Source organism: Dreissena polymorpha, chromosome 9 (genome assembly GCF_020536995.1).
Source record: "Dreissena polymorpha isolate Duluth1 chromosome 9, UMN_Dpol_1.0, whole genome shotgun sequence".
NCBI classification, from domain to species: domain Eukaryota; kingdom Metazoa; phylum Mollusca; class Bivalvia; order Myida; family Dreissenidae; genus Dreissena; species Dreissena polymorpha.
In genome coordinates, this window is record NC_068363.1 from 27,637,497 (window position 1) to 27,655,896 (window position 18,400).

The 18,400-nt window shown below is 36.0% G+C and overlaps 1 protein-coding gene across 7 annotated transcripts in view; it reads left to right on the forward strand.

Moving 5' to 3' along the window:
* Positions 1-3,471: 3,471 nt before the first annotated feature.
* Positions 3,472-18,400, forward strand: part of LOC127843769 (putative nuclease HARBI1) — a 32,866-nt gene continuing 17,937 nt past the window's right edge. For 2 of the 7 annotated variants that reach the window (XM_052373521.1, XM_052373522.1), the window contains exons 1-2: positions 10,313-10,359; positions 10,630-10,708. Coding sequence is in view for 3 of the 7 variants with exons in the window: in XM_052373523.1 (XP_052229483.1) it covers positions 9,630-10,112; positions 10,201-10,359; positions 10,630-10,708; positions 15,096-15,331 (957 nt within the window). In the remaining 4 variants the exon portion in view is untranslated. The other 5 variants (XR_008032329.1, XR_008032328.1, XM_052373523.1 and 2 more) reach the window with 5 other exon arrangements.

An 18,400-nucleotide genomic window follows, 5' to 3' on the forward strand; every position in this document is an offset into this window, starting at 1 on the left:
GAACATTGTAAATTGTGCTGACTTAGGCAACACATGTTGATTTTTAACATCACCATTAACTACACGTGAATGAAAGAGAATGCCTTTATGCAGTTTAAGTTTATGGAATAAATTGCTGAACTTCTGAACCTATGGGTCCAGAGATCTTTTCTGAGCTGGATAAGGTAGAGATCCCAACGCCACAAACTGCCGCACTACTGATAAAACTGAGTCAGATTCTTGCCTGTTTATCCAGTCTTTAGTCTTAATAACTGCAGTTTGATGATTATCATTTGCTTTTTCATGCTGTATGAGTTCAGGCTTGGTCTCGGTATGGATTGTCAAAACAACCTGAACAACATCCTGTTTTACAGAATGCTGCTCTTGTTGGTTACAGTGTGAACTGTCAAGACGGCCTGAAATCTATCTTGGTCTAAATACTGATGTTTTGGTTTTGTATCAGTGCTGCCTGCTTACACTGTCTGCTCAACGTCCTGTCGTACAGAACATTATTCAGGGGTCGCTTTATGTTCATATGTATTAAGTCGTGATAGGGCGTCGGCTTCGATATTTAATTTTAAGTTGTAGTTTGCCAGCTCAGGTACCCACCTAATGTCCAAAATAGTTCAATTGCGCAGTTGTCACAACATAGATTAGTGGGTTGTTGTCTGTGTAGACATCAAACGGGACACCATACAAGTAATCATGGAATTTCTCACTGACCGCCCATTCAAGAGCTAAAATACAGTCGAAACCCGATGGCTCGAACTCGCCGGGACCGGCAACAATAGTTCGAGCCATCCGGAATTCGAGCCATCCGGAATTCGAGCCATCCGATTTCTTATCAACTTTTGATTACGAACAAGTCTGTATTACATTTTCACCTCCAGTTGAAGAGTAAACATATTGCTTAAACTCCGTACTACTTCGCACTACTTACTGCCTTTGAATTCATAAGTTAATAAGAAATAAATATATACTTAATACTTTAATTATGCCCCCCTTCGAAGAAGAGGGGGTATATTGCTTTGCTCATGTCGGTCTGTCGGTCTGTCTGTCGGTCGGTCGGTCGGTCTGTCCGTCCACCAGGTGGTTGTCAGACGATAACTCAAGAACGGTTGGGCCTAGTTTATGAATAATTTAAAACAGTTACAAATACAATTAACAAATAGCATTTAGTAATAATCAGCACATTTTTGCGTAGCACATTTTTAAGTAACAAAGAGCACTAAAGAACGAAACATGCATCCGCACTGTATACACATTACATACGGGACAGAAGTATATTCCTTTATTTATTTATATTTTTTTAAGAGTGACATTATGTCCGTCTTTGTTGCGTTCCGTAGCAGTCGTCGATAAACGAAGCTTTTTAGCGATTTAGCCGTTGCAGCCATTATGATAAAGCATCTACAAGAACATGTTTTATACAAAATGCCATCTTTTACTCAAATCAATTAACGATTGAGTCGATGACATGTTAGCAAACAGGTGTTAAATCAATTGTTGCGTGCCTTTAAACAAGTGGTCATAATCGATTTACAGTTTATGCGATTGGAGTTAAATCAATTTGTGCGTGCCTTAAATGAAGCGGTCCTAATCGAATAACACTTTTTGGGACCCGAATCGAGTTCGAGCCATCCGATCAAAAGAACGTGTAAAAACTGTAGCCGGGACTGTGAAAACAGTTCGATCCAACCGATAATTCGAGCCAAGCGAGTTCGCGCCATCCGACAAAATTTTATATGAATATATAGGCATACAAAATCGGTGCTTTGATGCGAGTTCGAGCAAACGGGTTTCGACCGTATCAAGTTAACTTCAATGGTAATTCAGCTCGGATGTCCTCAGACTTCGGCTCGCAAATGCAACTACTCTGACAAACCCATCCTGATTTTAGAACAAATCTGCACCAAGCCCAGCGGCGGAGGCATCACTGTGCACATTGAACGGTTTGGTGTAGTCAGCATACACTTCTCGATAAGAGTGTTAAATGCCCATTGCCGTGGTTCTCCCCACATAAACTTGGAAGTGACTATTTTCTTGGATTTTGATCTAGAACTGCAAATAAGAATATTGTTTAATGGGCGTGCAACCTGTGCGAAATGCTCAATGAATTTCCGGTAGTTACCAGCAAAACCCAAGAATCTCCGAACTTTTTTTACTGATTTAGGAACAGGTCAATTTTTTAATGACTTCTGTTTTGGCGGGATCAGCTTTGATACCATTTTTGGACACAATGTGGCCAAGATAGCTCACCTCTTCTAACAAATTCTCACATTTAAAAGCTTTAAGATTCATTTTATGAGCAGCAAAACGTTTAAACAAAGCTTCCGGTCTTTCTGTAAGAGTTTCAAACGTGGGGGAAATCAAAATTATGTCATCGAAATAGATGAGGCACTCCTTGAGGTTCAAATCACCCATGCAAGGTTCCATCGGCCTTTGAAAGGTTGCTGGAGCCTTTCAGAGGCAAAATGGCATACGGGTGCACTGGTAGAGACCCAAGCTTTCGCCTTGAAAAACCGATTTCTCTTTGTCATTGTCGGCTATCTCCAAATGCCAGTATCTTGTAAAATAGCTGATCACATACTGATGTAATAATGTGCCTTTTTGGCACCCCCATGTTGAAAAGACACATTTGATTGGTTAATGCATTTAAAAATTAGTTATTTGATTGGTAAACTGTAAAATCAACTCAGAACTGGTGTATATGCTGCACGAGTAATTTGTGAGATTAATTAATTGTCATCAACTAAAATTACTTAAAGTAACTACTACATATCTAGTAAGACGGTAATAACGGCTAATTTAAAATACTGCTACCTTTACAAAGAATTGTTATTCATTAAATATTTTATATAAATCTACACGTTAATCTACCATACATAATATAAATATATGTCTGGTGACATAATGATAAAGAGCACTGAAGTGTCACATAAGTAAAAAAGCGTGGTTGCTCTTGTGAACATGTCAGAAATTGGTGTAAACCATTGGATCTTTACATAGTTAAACAGGGATCTGCTTGGTGTACCACTTGTATTATTGTTATAATACACTTATGAATGATATGTACTTAAGTGCAGTATTCCAGAAACCAAATCCGTTTCTTTTCAGAAAGATATTGACATAATATATCGTTTAAAATATATTGCCATTGTTTCGCATTGCAAAAAATATAATATTAAAAAATGTTAACATTGATTGAAGATATTTAATGGTTATGTCGATAATGTTAACACTCAAGAATTTGATGTGATAATCAACGCATTTACTTTGTGTCTATCTATCTCGAAACTGAAGTTTTCACCCGAACACTATCATTTTCCTGATAAAATTGAAACACGTACGTTGAACGCCAAACTGTTACACGACTTTAAAGATAGTTAGCAGATAAACCAGTTTCAAACTCGGTTCTCTACACACAGTAACGCATTGAAACAACAATCCTTTGTGCGTAATGCTGTCTGACCAATCAGTGACTAGCTTATTGATCACGTGGTTGTGTCAGGTGAGTGGGTGTTTTTCAGCACGCGATTGGGTGGAAACTGCATCTGTATTAAAAAAAGTTGCTGCATAGGTCGAGTTCATCATAGTTATTTTAAAAATAATGGCACAATAAATGAGCTCTGGAATTCACCATACTTTGTAAGTTTATTGTTATTATTTAATTTAGTTAATATATGGTATATTTATTTGAATTAGAAATGTACAATGTAACCGGAAATATTGTGTAAATTGCTATCTTCCATTTAAACTCGCCAAATTATCTTGTTGTCTGACGATTAATCCACATATACGCCAGGGTTGAGTTTTTGCTCTAATGCGCGAAATTATTCAAAAGCTTAATGTGATATTTTATAACATTATTTTTCTGGTTAACGAAAGATATCTGCAGTTTTCAGTTCAAAGCGAAAAAATGGTCTCCGCATATAAAGATATTCACATATATTTGAACGATAATCACGTTTTATGCATGTTTGTATACGTTCGTGCGTCTGCATCGCGAAGGTTGTGTTCGTCGTTCAACTTTTGTCACTTTTTTCAAAATCTACATACGTTGAAAAATTAACATGTTTTGATGTAAACACACTTTCTTCAACAAGAAAACACGCACATTGCATTAACTTTCGATGCAATAATACCGTAAACAACACATAGGCATGTGTATGTATGTAGCAAACTCCAAACGATTTAAACAATATTTAAACTTTAGGAACGTTTAAGTCAGAGCATTGCAGGTTAAGCTTCTTTGTTTAAAGGCATTGTTAATCTCACATTTATGCAACAAATACTTTAATCTGCACTGACTTGTAAATAAAAATTTACCTCGTAGCAATCGATTTCAAATTTAAAAAAAATCATTAAATCGTTAAATGTATGAATTTTAAAATATTAACAATGTTAGTAATCTTAGTAAATACATACCTGCTTTATTACGTTGAATGTTAAAAAAAAATAACAATCTTAGTAATCATAGTAAGTATAAGCCTGCTTTATTACAAATAATGTTTTTTTGCATCCAAGTTTGCATTTTAGCCCCTTTTAAATGGTTTTGAAACATCAAGATACAGTTTTGTTTGAGAAATCCAAATGATCTATACGTATTTGTTATGAAAAACGTAGAGTGAACCCAATCTTAACTATTTTTAAATAATAAAAATGGAACTATTATATTATGTAAGTCGTAAATTCTTGTTAATACATGTGTGGCCCTTTGCCCGTTTCTCGACCCATCCCTATTGAGTATGTAATAAAGTTCCAGGTTCGTTTATAAGTCACGCGGTGTTTATTGTTTCTTGTAACTTCAACCTTTAAACTACCCGAAGATTTCAAAATAAGGTAACAAGTCCTGTTTGTATTATGGCAATTTATTTTCTGAAGAAATGCCTATATATTGATATTTTCTAGATTCTACTTCTTATTTCATTATTAAAACAGATATTCCAACAAATTATAAGTCCCTTCAACAAGAAAATTACTCTCCGTCCCGCACTCCACTGACGCCAAAAAATTGGGATGTAGTCCTGTGCGATTCTCGAAAGAAATGGCGCCACATGTTAAATTTCGTCCAGGCCTTATACATAATGACCACAGTGGACAAAGTGACTACCCGCACCAACTGGTTTAGGTCATTAAACATTTAAACTATTAACCATTCTGTCGAATTGGTCTATATTTTCCTCCCACACATGTTTTTCAGGCAGTTTGTGAGTAATTAATATTAGGTCTTCATTGTTTGACCGCAAGATAACCATATGCTTTAAGCATTTAATAAATATAAGGTATAACCCTGAAGCTAGGCGGAAACATCTGTCTCCGTTAGTTAGTTTTACATGTACGATAGGTCGCGTAGGTAAAAATGCCACAAATGTCTCTATCACCAAACACTTTAGGATATCATTGACCTTCGTTTATTATTCAAAAACGATTACTGTTGAATATTCTTATAATTTCCTAACATGTTTAATGTAAAAAAGTATAAAAATAATTTAAAACTTTTCCTAATTTGTTAATATTCATAGTTACGTACCAATCGTACCTCACAGTTTTAGAAGTGTATGAAAAATGTACCAAAAGTATAAGCTTTTGTGAGCATAACATCATCATTATCATTTTATGTTTGCTTCCTAGTCACCGTTGTAAGTATTGTGGTCGTTTGCAGGCCACAGCTTCTAGTTCGCTGCTATGATACCAACAATACTGAAATTTATGCTTTCATTGTCGAATCACGGCCAACTTAGTGATTTTTCTCACAAAAAGCCACAGTAAAGTTTGATTCAAGAGTAACTAATACTTTAAGGATACAAAAAGTGCGTAAATTAAGTTAAGATTTGTGTCTATTTTCAAGCTATACTGACTAGTATGTTCAAGCCAGTGGCATGACTTAAACATGTAAAAAGGGCCATCAATACCTTATAATATCATCTCATTTTCGCTTGTGGTCCCGTCTGGGTCATAGGCCACCAACTTCCTCCATGTGTCTTGATTCTGGGGGAGTCTCTCCAGCTGCTCCCCACGTTTTACCCATCTGCTTAGCATCTGAATCCAGACATCGGCACCAAGTGTTTGTATGCCGCCCTATCTTCCTTTTTAATTTGGGGTTACAGATGAGAGATTGCCTTGTCGTGTTGCATGCAGTCTTACGAAGGGTGTGGCCTATCTATCTTTTACAATGGGCTGTTGGTTTATTCGGCTAAATAATTCTTCGTTGGAAATCATGTCTGGCCAGCGGATCTTAAGGAAGGTGTTGATGAATACCTGTATTCACGGAGATGTGAGTCTACTGCGTCTTTCATTGTGGTCAGCAGGATGTGATTAAACTCTTTTCCTGGGTTGGATGACAGCATGATTGGAGTTGGAGCAGGAACTTTGGTCGCCTTTCTTGAGGAGCTTGATGAGTAACCTTAATTCCACTCTGTTGACATTGCGTCTTCATCCAAAAACTTGCTAAAGAGCGCGTAAATTAGCCCCACACTGCTTTCGACGTCTGCCTTAAGCGCTTATGCTTTCAGGTCATGCAGATTTTCCGTTCTTCAGTTGCTTGGTGGCGCTGCTGATCTATTCATTCGTAGGAGCACAGTACTTGATTGGCAGATCGCATGCAGCTGGTGAAATCTCCGGGGCGGAGAGTCGCAGGAGCTGGCCAGTTGAGTAGCTCTTGCAATTTCTCAATCTACCTCTTCTTCTGCTCTTATTTATCTGTTTTCACTCCTCCCTTTTCCTCCTTACTGACCTCTCTGACTTGGCTTTCTTACTATTGGTGATGGCGTACAGGTTCTAAGTTTTGTTCTATTGCAAGCGTATATTGGTAATTACGCTGTCTGCTCTTATACTTCGCTTGGCACTCGTTTTTGCGTCAGTGTACTATTCTTGTGATTTCACTTTTTCGGCTAATGTTCTGCTGTGGTTGATACGTTCCTTCTTTCCTCGTCATTCTTTCACTTTATGAATCGTTTCTTGATACCCACTCCTTGTGCTGTATGACTTGGATCTCAGTACTTCTTGGCATGTTGAGGTCACTGCTACTTTCACTCTCTGACACTTCTGCTCTATCAAACGTTTCTTCAAGCAGATCCTCTATGATCTGAATGTTGTTGGAGAGGGTGATTTTGAAATCTTCTTGCTTCCAGGTGTCTTTTAGCCCAGCCTTTTTGTAACGCTGGTACTGTTTGGGTCCCCCTGTCCATCCCTGTTTCAGCTTCAGTTTCAATCGGGCGCCATGGAGATGATGTTCAGAAGCCACGTCTGCTCCTCGCTTGATACGTACATCTTGACGAAACTTCCTTGCGATGAACATATGGTCGATCTGGTTCTCCGGTTACAGGTGTGGTGACAACCTAGTTAACTTGCGTATCCTTCTGTGATGGCAAAACGTTTCCTTCGATGACCAGGTTACTTGTGGTGCACAGGTCGGCTAATCTTTCACCGTTGTCGTTCATCTCGCGTAATCCTTGATTCACCATGATCTCCTTATATCCTCTGTTGTCACTTCCGATCTTGGTGTTAAAGTCACCCATTAGAATGAAGATGTTTCTCATTTGTCTGTCTTGTATGAAGGTTCACATTTTGTTTGTAGAAGTTGTCCTCGTCATCTTCACTGTCGTTCGTCGGGGCGTAGTACTGAATTATATCCATGTTGAACATCTCCTTTGTATGGAAAGAGGCCGTTATGATCATGATCCGTGGTCCGTGCGCCCCCCACCCGATGAGCGTTCTCCGTGCCAACTTGGACAGCTTTAGGGCTACCCCCTGGGTGTGTGCTGAATCCTCCTGCTTATGACGCGAGAACAATCGGAACTCACCCGCCTTTTATCACTCATTCCTAGGATGGTGAGGTTTTAACTTCCTCATCATGTGCTTTCTTCCCGGTCTCGTGCATGGTTCTGAAATTTCATGTACCGATGGTGGTTGTGGTCCTCATGGAGATGCTGGTTTTCGGCTTGGCAGCTTCCAGTTGGCACTGGCTCTCACCGTCCGGCTTAAAGGTAAACCTTCTACTGGTATATTGTTATTCTGTTTGGCGTTTCTGTACAAATAAGGATTCGACAGAGTATGGTAGCTAGCCCTACGCCCACACATCGGGCTTGGGATCGTCTTTGGCGGAGTAATACATAATTTATTTAATAAAATACACGTCTGAGTCATGCAAAGTCAAAGACACGATAGCCAAGATGGGCCTTTGGTGTTTTGTGAAGAAAATATGCATTATAAAAGCTTTATTACTATATAAGTATATACAACCCGTTTGAACCCGTAGGCAAGGCCAGTTGTGGCCCCATGGTTGCTGTTGAATACACTTGGTAAATACAACTTTTTAAAAATGTAATTAACATTTCATATACTAACTTCTGGGCCTTGTATTTTCAGATAAGACACTTCTTGAACAAATCATTAAGGACCACTTTATGACGAAACATAACAATTTTTATACCTCTGTGCATAACGATTTCAGAGAAGAACAAAATTGGTTTGCTTGGTTTCGTTAGTGTATTTAAATTATCTTAACCCTGGGTCTTTGGCTAGTTTTGACTTGAGAATCTAAAAAAAAAACACCGCTATCTCATGCTACATTCAACACTTTAAATGTGTAATGGTTACACATCCAGACCGTGTAGTGTTTGAGCAGTATTATAACACGTATTCTAAACACTCATCGTATCACTTATCAAGATTATATTGCCAAACGAATAAGGGGCATTTGTTATCATTAACTATGCTTTATGCTTGCTTCAAATATAACCTAAACAAGTAAAAAACTAGGTTGGGTATAGTAACTTCAAAGAAACTTTTTTAAATAGAGAATAATTATAAATGAATATAATAAAAATAAACTTTACATTTATGACTGTCCTAGTTACCTTGTATGAGATCAATGTTTTATGGTTTTTAATGCTTATTGTTACGTTTGGCATGCTTTAAAAATGATTTAAACCCTTAATGCTTTTCATTTACCTTTCAAATCATATTTAGTGTTATGTTGGCATGTAGGGTATAGCATGAGTAGCTAGTATAGTAGTAGGAAGGATGGTTGTATTTATGTTACAATGCGCTAATGTTGTTCATGTTTGTGTAGTTGGTGTTGATTTGCGCGTGATGTCTATTACATGCCATATTTGTCATACTGTTTGGTTTGGCATTGGGTCATTGTCATAACAATTAACAGCTAACGTTTCAATCTATTTCACGCCCGTATAACTATAAATAGAAATAACTTGAAATAAATTATTTGTGATGTTATGTGATTTTTTAGGAAAAATAGCCCCTTGCCGGTATATTAAGTTAAGACTTAAGTCAACTTTGTTTCACGTGTTAAACGTAAGGTTTGTTAGAGAGTTTTCTCTCGTAAATAATGTGATGGTAAAATAATCTTAAACTGTAAAGCATGTCCATAATATGAACTGTGTATTCTGTTTGCAGACGATACGTCTAGCAATCTGAAAACTGTTCAAGAATCAAAACTGCAACTCAGCCAAATATTTGTCGTGTGAACATACACTAGAAAAAATCAGCCAAATATTTGTCGTGTGAACTTACTACTAGAAAAAAAGATATATCTGTACTTCCAAAAACAATTATAAAGTTTTAATTTACATATGTAATTGTCATTAAGTTCTCGTCAATGTTTCGCTGAGGTATTTATAGTGAAAATGGATGAAAGGTTAAGGAAGAAAGAGGAACAGAATTGGCTAAAGTGTTGGATTGCAAATGATACGACTCGTAAAGTTCTTGCACAATTAGCCGACCTCGGATTTAAAGCATTTTACAACCATATACGACAGGACATTCATGCTAAACACGGTATACTTGAAACGACGACGTGTATTTCATGTACTGATCTTTCCAAACAATGCCTTCTGTGTTCAGAAATAGGTAATCAAATTTGGTACCACCATCGTTTTAAACAAGCCCCAGTGAAAGGCCCGTCATGGAGAAATACGAATATCACAAAATGGTGCACTGACTCTTGGGAGCTAGCAAAGTGCTACATGCCTCCCACGGGTTACAAAGATAAGGCAAGTGCCGGCGAGACAGACTTCAATGGAATTATTGGTGCCATATACAACTGTACCTGGATGCAGAAATATTTTACCGATGATCTTAGTCAGCAAAATACTAACATCTGCACGAAGGTAATTTTGACGTATGTGTAGTTGACTTATTTCATTGTCACCAGAGCATGTGTTGGAGTAATTTGTGAATAAATTACTTTTCTTACAGGCACGAGATGTTGTTAACGAGCTTCGGCATAAACATGACATGAACACAGATGATCAGGTTATGATCAGTTTCTTCGATTGTCTTTTGAATCTCCTTAATGATACTGCACACCTGAATAACTTCCAACCGGCAGTGGATGCACGGGCATACCTTACTCGGGTAATGTTCCTTATTACTTAAACACGATTGAATTATCAAAATCAATATAGTCAATCAATATAATCAATCAATATAGTATTATCATGCTTTGATACGGTAAGTTGGTATAAATACGTTACATTTAGAGAGTCGTATCCGTGTTGTATTAGCTCATATTATTGTAATTGTCTTTTCCTTAATAGTAAAATATAGTTTCATAGTAGAAGTATGTTGGCTTTGTTCTAAGAAAACCTGAAATAGATTGTCAGTGTCAATTCCGTTTTGTTTCAGATTCAGCTAGACAATCTGCCATTGTCCGAAAAGGATGTAAATGACACATTGAATCAACGTTATGAGGAACAGAAGGAAGGTGAGAATAGTTAAAACCTTGTAAAAACGAAATGTCACATTGTGGCCGTTTTTATTTTAACGCAAATAGTGTTATTGACAAATTGTCCCGTTACTTATAATTGGTAAGGGTAAAAAAGAAAGGCACACCAACATAAAAACATTTAAACAAAACCATATGTACGTTTTTTTGCTAAAATTTAAACAAACAAGTTAAACACCCATAAACATAAACACCCCTGAATGATACTTGGCAAACAGGGTTTTATCCTATTGATTACTTGCATTTACTGTTGGTTTGTAAGGTTTTTCCAAAATCGTTTTTGAAATATGTGTATGCTTTCCAAGGAAGGGGGGAGGGGGAATATAGTCGCCGCCGCTTTGACATTCCTTCAAAATTTTAATTGTTAAATTGTATAAAATTCTATAAATATAAATTGTTTGTGTATTTGATCTCCAAGACCGTTAAATCCTAAAAGCAACTCTGCTAAAAATGTGTATACAAGTTTCAAATACCAGAATAAGCATATAATTGTTTTGATTTAGTTTTGTTGATATGTTATATCGGCTGTCGTATCTTCTTATTTATAAATTTTATCAAAAAGTGAATTGGTGCTTATAGTTTGGTGTATGGTACGATATACAGTAATCATTGTTAAATTTAAATTTGGGGTAAAACTTGCACTTACAAAATATTGTCAAATAATTTATATTTATACGTGTTAGCTCGACTATGAACTGAATAGTGCTATTAATTCTGTTTTCCATTCGTCGGGGTCAATCGCTGCTTAATGCCATTTTAAAGGTAAGCGTGCAACATATCTATAATACTATTTTTACGACCGATATTCACTAGAAAATGCACACATTTGTTCGGTGTCATTTTGGGAGGTCACTCACAAATTTTCATAATTATGAACTGCAATTTAGCAGAATTGCCCGTTTTAGTTCTTAGAATTTTCAGGATACCGTTCCGTATATCTACTAAAGCTATAGAAAGACAATATTGATGGTCCATATAAACGTTACCAAGACCTATAACTGTGATGAACCGTTAAGCAGATTAATCCCACTTTTGTACTTTGCATTTAAGGAAATTCAGGTTAAGGTTTGTATTTTAAAAAATGTATTACACTCTTTCTACTACATGTACATATATACAATTGAAACTTGTAATACATGAGATAAGTATTGAAGTTCACTGGCCATTTCGTAGACCAGCCTTTTGGTAGATTTATGCCCCCCCCCCCCCCTTGTACTTTCAGAAATCAGTTTTAGGTTTGCTTGCACGTTGATATTTATATGCAAGTTTCAATGCAACAAGAACAAATATGTATTACTACTACAAATACTCAATTCGATTGAATCTTTACATGTGTCTTGACCGTCACGTGAGGATACTGACCAAAGCACATAACTAAAAACTATACTTAAACAGAATTATGTCCCTTTTGTTGATACAAATTCAGGTGACATTAACTTCCAACAACGCTTTACCTCTGAATCTAATACATATATGAAAATAAAACTTAACATATGTGAATGATCGAACGTATGACTGGGTGAGTCTTTAAACAGAACTAGGCCCCCTTTTTGAAAGTCGGATTAAGGTTTGGATGCAGGGTATAATACCGGTTAGGTTCTTCGTGCAAAACATAAATATATATGTTGCTATACAAGATAATCACTGAAAACTTCTTCGTGTGAGGCCAACATCAAGATCCATAAGTCTTTCTTGAAAGTAAGCAGAATTATGCCTCAATGGTGTACTAAGGAAATTCGGATGATCAGTTGTATTCAATATTTTCTTTCTCAAGCTGACATGCACTTCAAACATGGAGTTGCATTTTGAACCAGTCCAATATCACTTTTTCTAAAACACATGCAACGTTTGCGCTCAAGAAGTTTACTTAATATGGAGTTAGAGTGGAGACCCTGTTGAACGTTTGTCGTTTACAGGCTCATGTAGTGAGCTGTTTCATTAATGTCCCGTAAGGTGATGGCCGATGTTACTAAAATTAATTTTCATTAAGTGGGAGAATTTCTAACACAGCTGCCTGTGTTGTGGCCATTGGAATCCTTTAATTTGAGAGATTTTGATGGCGGCTTGATCCGCTTGGAACTAAAAAGATAAATGTTACAACAGGAAAAGCGGACTGAACGCGTCCTCTGTGCATGTTTTTCTTGTGTGATTGTTATTAGACCCATATCCGCGCTTTTATTGAGAAGCGTAATTCACTGTGATCAATCCTAATGTATAAGCCTAATAAGACATGCATTTAAAAATAAATACATACTAACATGCGTAATTATAACTTCATACTTCATGCATTGTTCGAGAACGTATGAGGATAATTGACGTTTGCTTCATAAACTTTTTCCTGCAGGAATATTACATATTACTTTAAAAAACAAAGCCTAATTGCATATTTAAAATTGAAAGGGAAAGTCAAATATGTTTTGCTGATCCGTTGTCTTGCGATAACACTGTCACGGCCAGGAAAAAAGTCGAAAACAACGATGAGTATAATATAAAAGTAAACGGATAAGTAACTTACAAAATGCAAGTTTTGTAAATTCAATATCTTTAACATTTGTATGTCGGTGTTTCAGATATGAAATTAAATAACAGCATTTAAAACCAATATTATAAAGAAAACCGCTGATTTACGTTGGTTAGTGTTTTTATGTTTCTGTACCAGCATTTGTTAACCGTATGTTATTCGTTATGGGGTGATCATTTCTCCCAAGTATTCTCAATGACTACAATGGCATACATATATAAATCTTTTTTTAATGATATGGTGGCTCATAAAGTTTAGTGTGCACCAATTAACGACTAAGGTCGTATAATATAAAACATAACACAAACAAATTGACATTCATTGACGACCAAATTAAGTTTTACGATCTTGAATGCAACATACATGTAATTGTATAATTGTCCATAATGGCTTTTCAGCACAAATATAATGTATATGAAATATTAGTAAATTATTAATTTATACATCACATGTTATGCTTTAGCCAGGAGTTTATCTTTAAAAAAAATATATGGCTTAAAGCACATTCATGAACTGTGGTGAATATTTTATTGCTACAGTAATGTTGCTTATATTGAAGGTATTAACCGGTTAATATATGCACATCTTAACCGTTATACCAATATGGATAACGTGTCGACAGAATCCTAATAACATTATATTTTACCCTTTCCCAACAAATATTCAAACACACAACAGCAATAAAACATGTCCTGAAAACAAGTTGTACATGATAAATGATTATTGCAACAATCCTATTGGATTTTATATAAAAAAAATGTTTAAATAGGCTGTCAACCAGATTGACGAAAAAAGAAAAGTTCTCAAATACCGTATTTTTTACAATTATTAGTTTATAGTGATTAAACTATCACGACTACTGTATTATATTACTTGAAAAAAGTTGTTGAGTTTTCATTTTTTCAGTATATTAGGTTATACAATTTTACTGGGTATGTCTACCATGGGGCCGTTTCTTAGAACTACGTACGTTCAAAAATCATGCGTAAGTGCAAAACGTTAAGTTAGTAGCGTTTCTATAAACTTCGTAAAATTACGTATAACGTAAGTTTGCACGTAAAGTAACGGTTGCTCAAAGGCTCGCGCAACTCGGTTATTTTGCGTAAATATGGCGGCTTATGTACCGATATTTCGCAGACGCACACGTCTTCCTCGCATTTATAAGATAAGAATCATCCCAATTGATGAATTAAGAGATTTAGAAATCGTTGAACGATACAGACTGTCACGGGAAGCGATAATATATGTGCACAATTTAATCGAAGAAGATATATCGGAATGCACTCAGCGCAACCACGCATTGGATTCAATGACGAAGGTATTTGCGATTTTCTTATAAAAATGCGATTTATTTATTTTGCTTTGGTAATTTTTTAAGAATGCTACATCTATTTAGTTTATGTAAGCCCTTTATCTATATTTAGACCTTGTAAAACGGTAGGGCATGGGAAATTTCTGTAACGGAAATCCTGGGTTGATTGTTTACAACGGTATGTTGTGTAGAGGATTTAAGTTTTGCTACACAAGAATTTCAACATGTTCGAAGCGATTGTTGTTATGATTTGTTCGATTTTGCTTTTGACAATTCATTCGACTTTCGTTTTTAACATGGCTATATTCATCACAAGTTGAAAGTTTATCAAACTAACTCGACGAAAGCTGAGTGAAATTATGATTGTTATTGATTCATTGTTTACATGGGTAAAAGTTTTATTTTATTGTTGCAAACAATTTACTAGCAGTGTATAACTTAAGTGTGTTTACAAATTTGTATTAATATTAATGGTTCAATCATACAGTAATATATGCATATTGTAGTGTTTTCACCCGGTTAGCTATTCGCAGGTTTTACAACAATAACAACAATCACTAGCAACGACACTAAACATAATACTCACGTTGACATCAACTGGAATCCACGTCAGGATGGCACCAAACGTCCTCGTCGTCTTCCAAGAATCTCGTCGGCTTGCTTCACGTGTCGGCTCGTCGGGTGGACACTCGTCGGCTACGGATCGTCCACGTCATGGAATGGCACTTTACTTCTGGGAATGGCCTTCCAGGGAAATACGTGTCATTGACACAATCACAGGCAAACACTTACAACTCACAGACTCACATCCACAGTCACAGACTCACTACTATCTTCTGGGAATGGCCCTCCAAGGTAATACGTATTGAACACACATAAAATACAATATAATACAATAGAATACAATATAACCTATACGCAGGCTCACAATTTCACACACAATACTCACATAGGGACATAGGCACATAAACACATCTACTCACCTCAACGTCCCGTGCACAAGAGACCGTACTATCTCGTGCTGCCCAGCATGCACTATACCAATTTGTCACTGGTTCCCAGTCACAAGGTATGGTCGCGTTTTGTAGGCCGGGCACCGGCACAACACTATTGATCGATATGATTACTAATGTTTATACGGCTGTCTCTTTATTTTTTTATGGCACAAACTGTGTATTGTTATTGTTTCAGGTGTTAGTTACTTTGAGATACCTTGCTAAAGGCGATTTCTATAGTGAAGTCGGGGATCTACAAGGGATCAGCAGGAGTTCCGTGTCGAGATCGATTTCTGTGGTAAGAATATCATGAAAATATTATACTGTCCTAACTGATTAAAGAGTACTGTACTGTTGTGTGTTTGGTTTTACAACCAGTCGCCCGCTCAGTTGATAGTTGCCTCTATCAAGGCCCAAACACTTGCCTTACTTTGCCCAATGGTTATTGTCGAGATAATATTTGTTACATTCTACAGAATTATAATATAAAAACTAAAGTTTAAAACAGGTATGTACAGTTAGAACCATTTATTAAAATAACTGAAACCATGTATTGAAAAGTAAGAACTAGTTATTTGAAATCACTGAAAACATGTACTGAAATGTACATAATATGTGATTTATCACTAAACATTTTAATGTGTAAAACAATTTGTTTTTCTAAATTATAGAGTAAAATTGCACTTTTAGCTCGACTATAATATATGAATTATATATGGCAGTGGCTAGTCTTACGGCCCCGTACGTCTAGTCAAGAGGCTAGCCGTACGGCCCGGTACGGCTAGACAATGGACTAGCCGTATGGCTCTGCAGATTCCGAAATTTCTAGCCTTTAGACTAGCTCGTGTAGTTGTTGTCACAGCATTTTCCATTTTGAAGAACACATCATGCATTTAATGTATGAAGTTTCAGAACTATTTAATACATAAACAAATAATACTTAAATAGAATCAATAAACAAATGAACAAAAACATGTAAAAGAAAAATAACAGCAAACAAATATTTCTCTATCGGACTTAATCAACAGCATGTTTCACCTCGGAGTTTTACCTTGGTGCACATAATGACCAATAATCGAAGAACGACAGAATTATTAACTGCCCGGTATTAAGAATTAAATAATTTGTCATACGACAATTAATGAAGATCCCGTTACATACAATGTAAAAGTGATAAAATGGAAAATCCTATTGCGCGTAAAATTTTAGGAAAACGAAGTATGACAGAAACCTGTTTATATAAAACTACACAATACTAAAAGCTGAATAGCTTAAGGAGGAAAAAATCTATAAATTTTAAATTATTGTTGCTCAATTGGTCATTGTCGGCTCAGATACTACTCAAATGTACCCTGGGTACTCTTATGTACCCCAGGAAAGCTTAATATACATAGACGTACCTGGGAATTCTAACCCTAAATTTGCATGAGATAAGCAGAAGTTCAGTGTCAAGATCAATTTCTTTGTATGAATATCATGAAAGTATTAATTTGTCCTCAATGAGTACAGTGTACAAAACTGTATCTGTAGTGTTTGCTTTACAACCTGCCACCAGCTCAGTTGCTTAGGTGCCGAGATTGTTTCCGGCCTTCAAGGCCCAAGTCCCACTCACTGGGCTAAGTTAGACCAATGGTTATAGTCAAAATTTAAATACACAAACTGTTAATGTTACATTTTACTGGTTCATACATTCCGCAGTACTGTTGTTTAATGCTACTGAATAATTGCAATAAAAACTAAATTTATGATGAAAATTCATTATGGCTTGTTTTAAAACAGGTTTGAAAATTTTGATTATGGTGATTAGTTAATATGTACTGTAATAAATATTGAATTACTATCTTTAAATTATTTTTATTTCGCCGTAAACCGCATTAACACATGTGGCTTAATTGAAATGTTATTATAACAATTGTATGTCATTAGAAGTTTAGAACTTTTTATTTACAGGTGGTCGCAGCGCTAGACCGAAAACTAAAAACAATCAATTTCCCTACATCAAATGAAGAATTAAGAATTGTCAAGACTGGATGCTTCAGGATTGGAAAAATTCCAAAAGTTGTTGGTGCTGTCGATGGGACTCTAATTCCCATCATTGCACCCAGTGAGGCCGAAGAAGTCTATGTATGCAGGAAGGGATATCATGCCCTAAATGTTCAAGCTGTGGTGGACCATCAAATGAGGTACTCTATTGTATATTTGCAATTTATTATGTTTATACAATTCAAATATCAGTGTTCTTTCCATTAACAGTTTATCATTGATAATAATGGATAAAAAAGAGCGTGCCTATTTGTTTCTTAAACATTAAATGGTACTGGTTGCTTTTTCAGCACAGAATTAACAACAATAGGGAGTAACAATAAAAGTAACAAATACATTTATACACCATAAACTTATAACATGCATTCCATGTTTCATTACATAATAAGATGAACATAAAGCAAGATCATATTTCACACATAACAAGATACATATGTCTATATAACAAATACTTCAATATCATTATATATAAATAATAATAATATCTCATTTTTGCTTTTGATAACACAATATTATTGTTGTTGAAAATTCTTTACAATTTAGGAAAGCTTATTTCATACTACCATGCTAGCAGAAATTAATAAGATTAATTAATGAAATTTAAAATGAAATGCATGTTACAGATTCACAGATGTTGTTGCCCAATGGCCAGGATCAGTTCATGATAGCACAGTAATGGAAAACTGTGCGTTGAAGCAGTGGCTGACAACTACCGACCAAAACTGGCTGTAAGGAGAAAGTGGTTATGGCTTAAAACCATACCTGCTGACACCAATTGGCCAACGGAGCACACCCCAAGA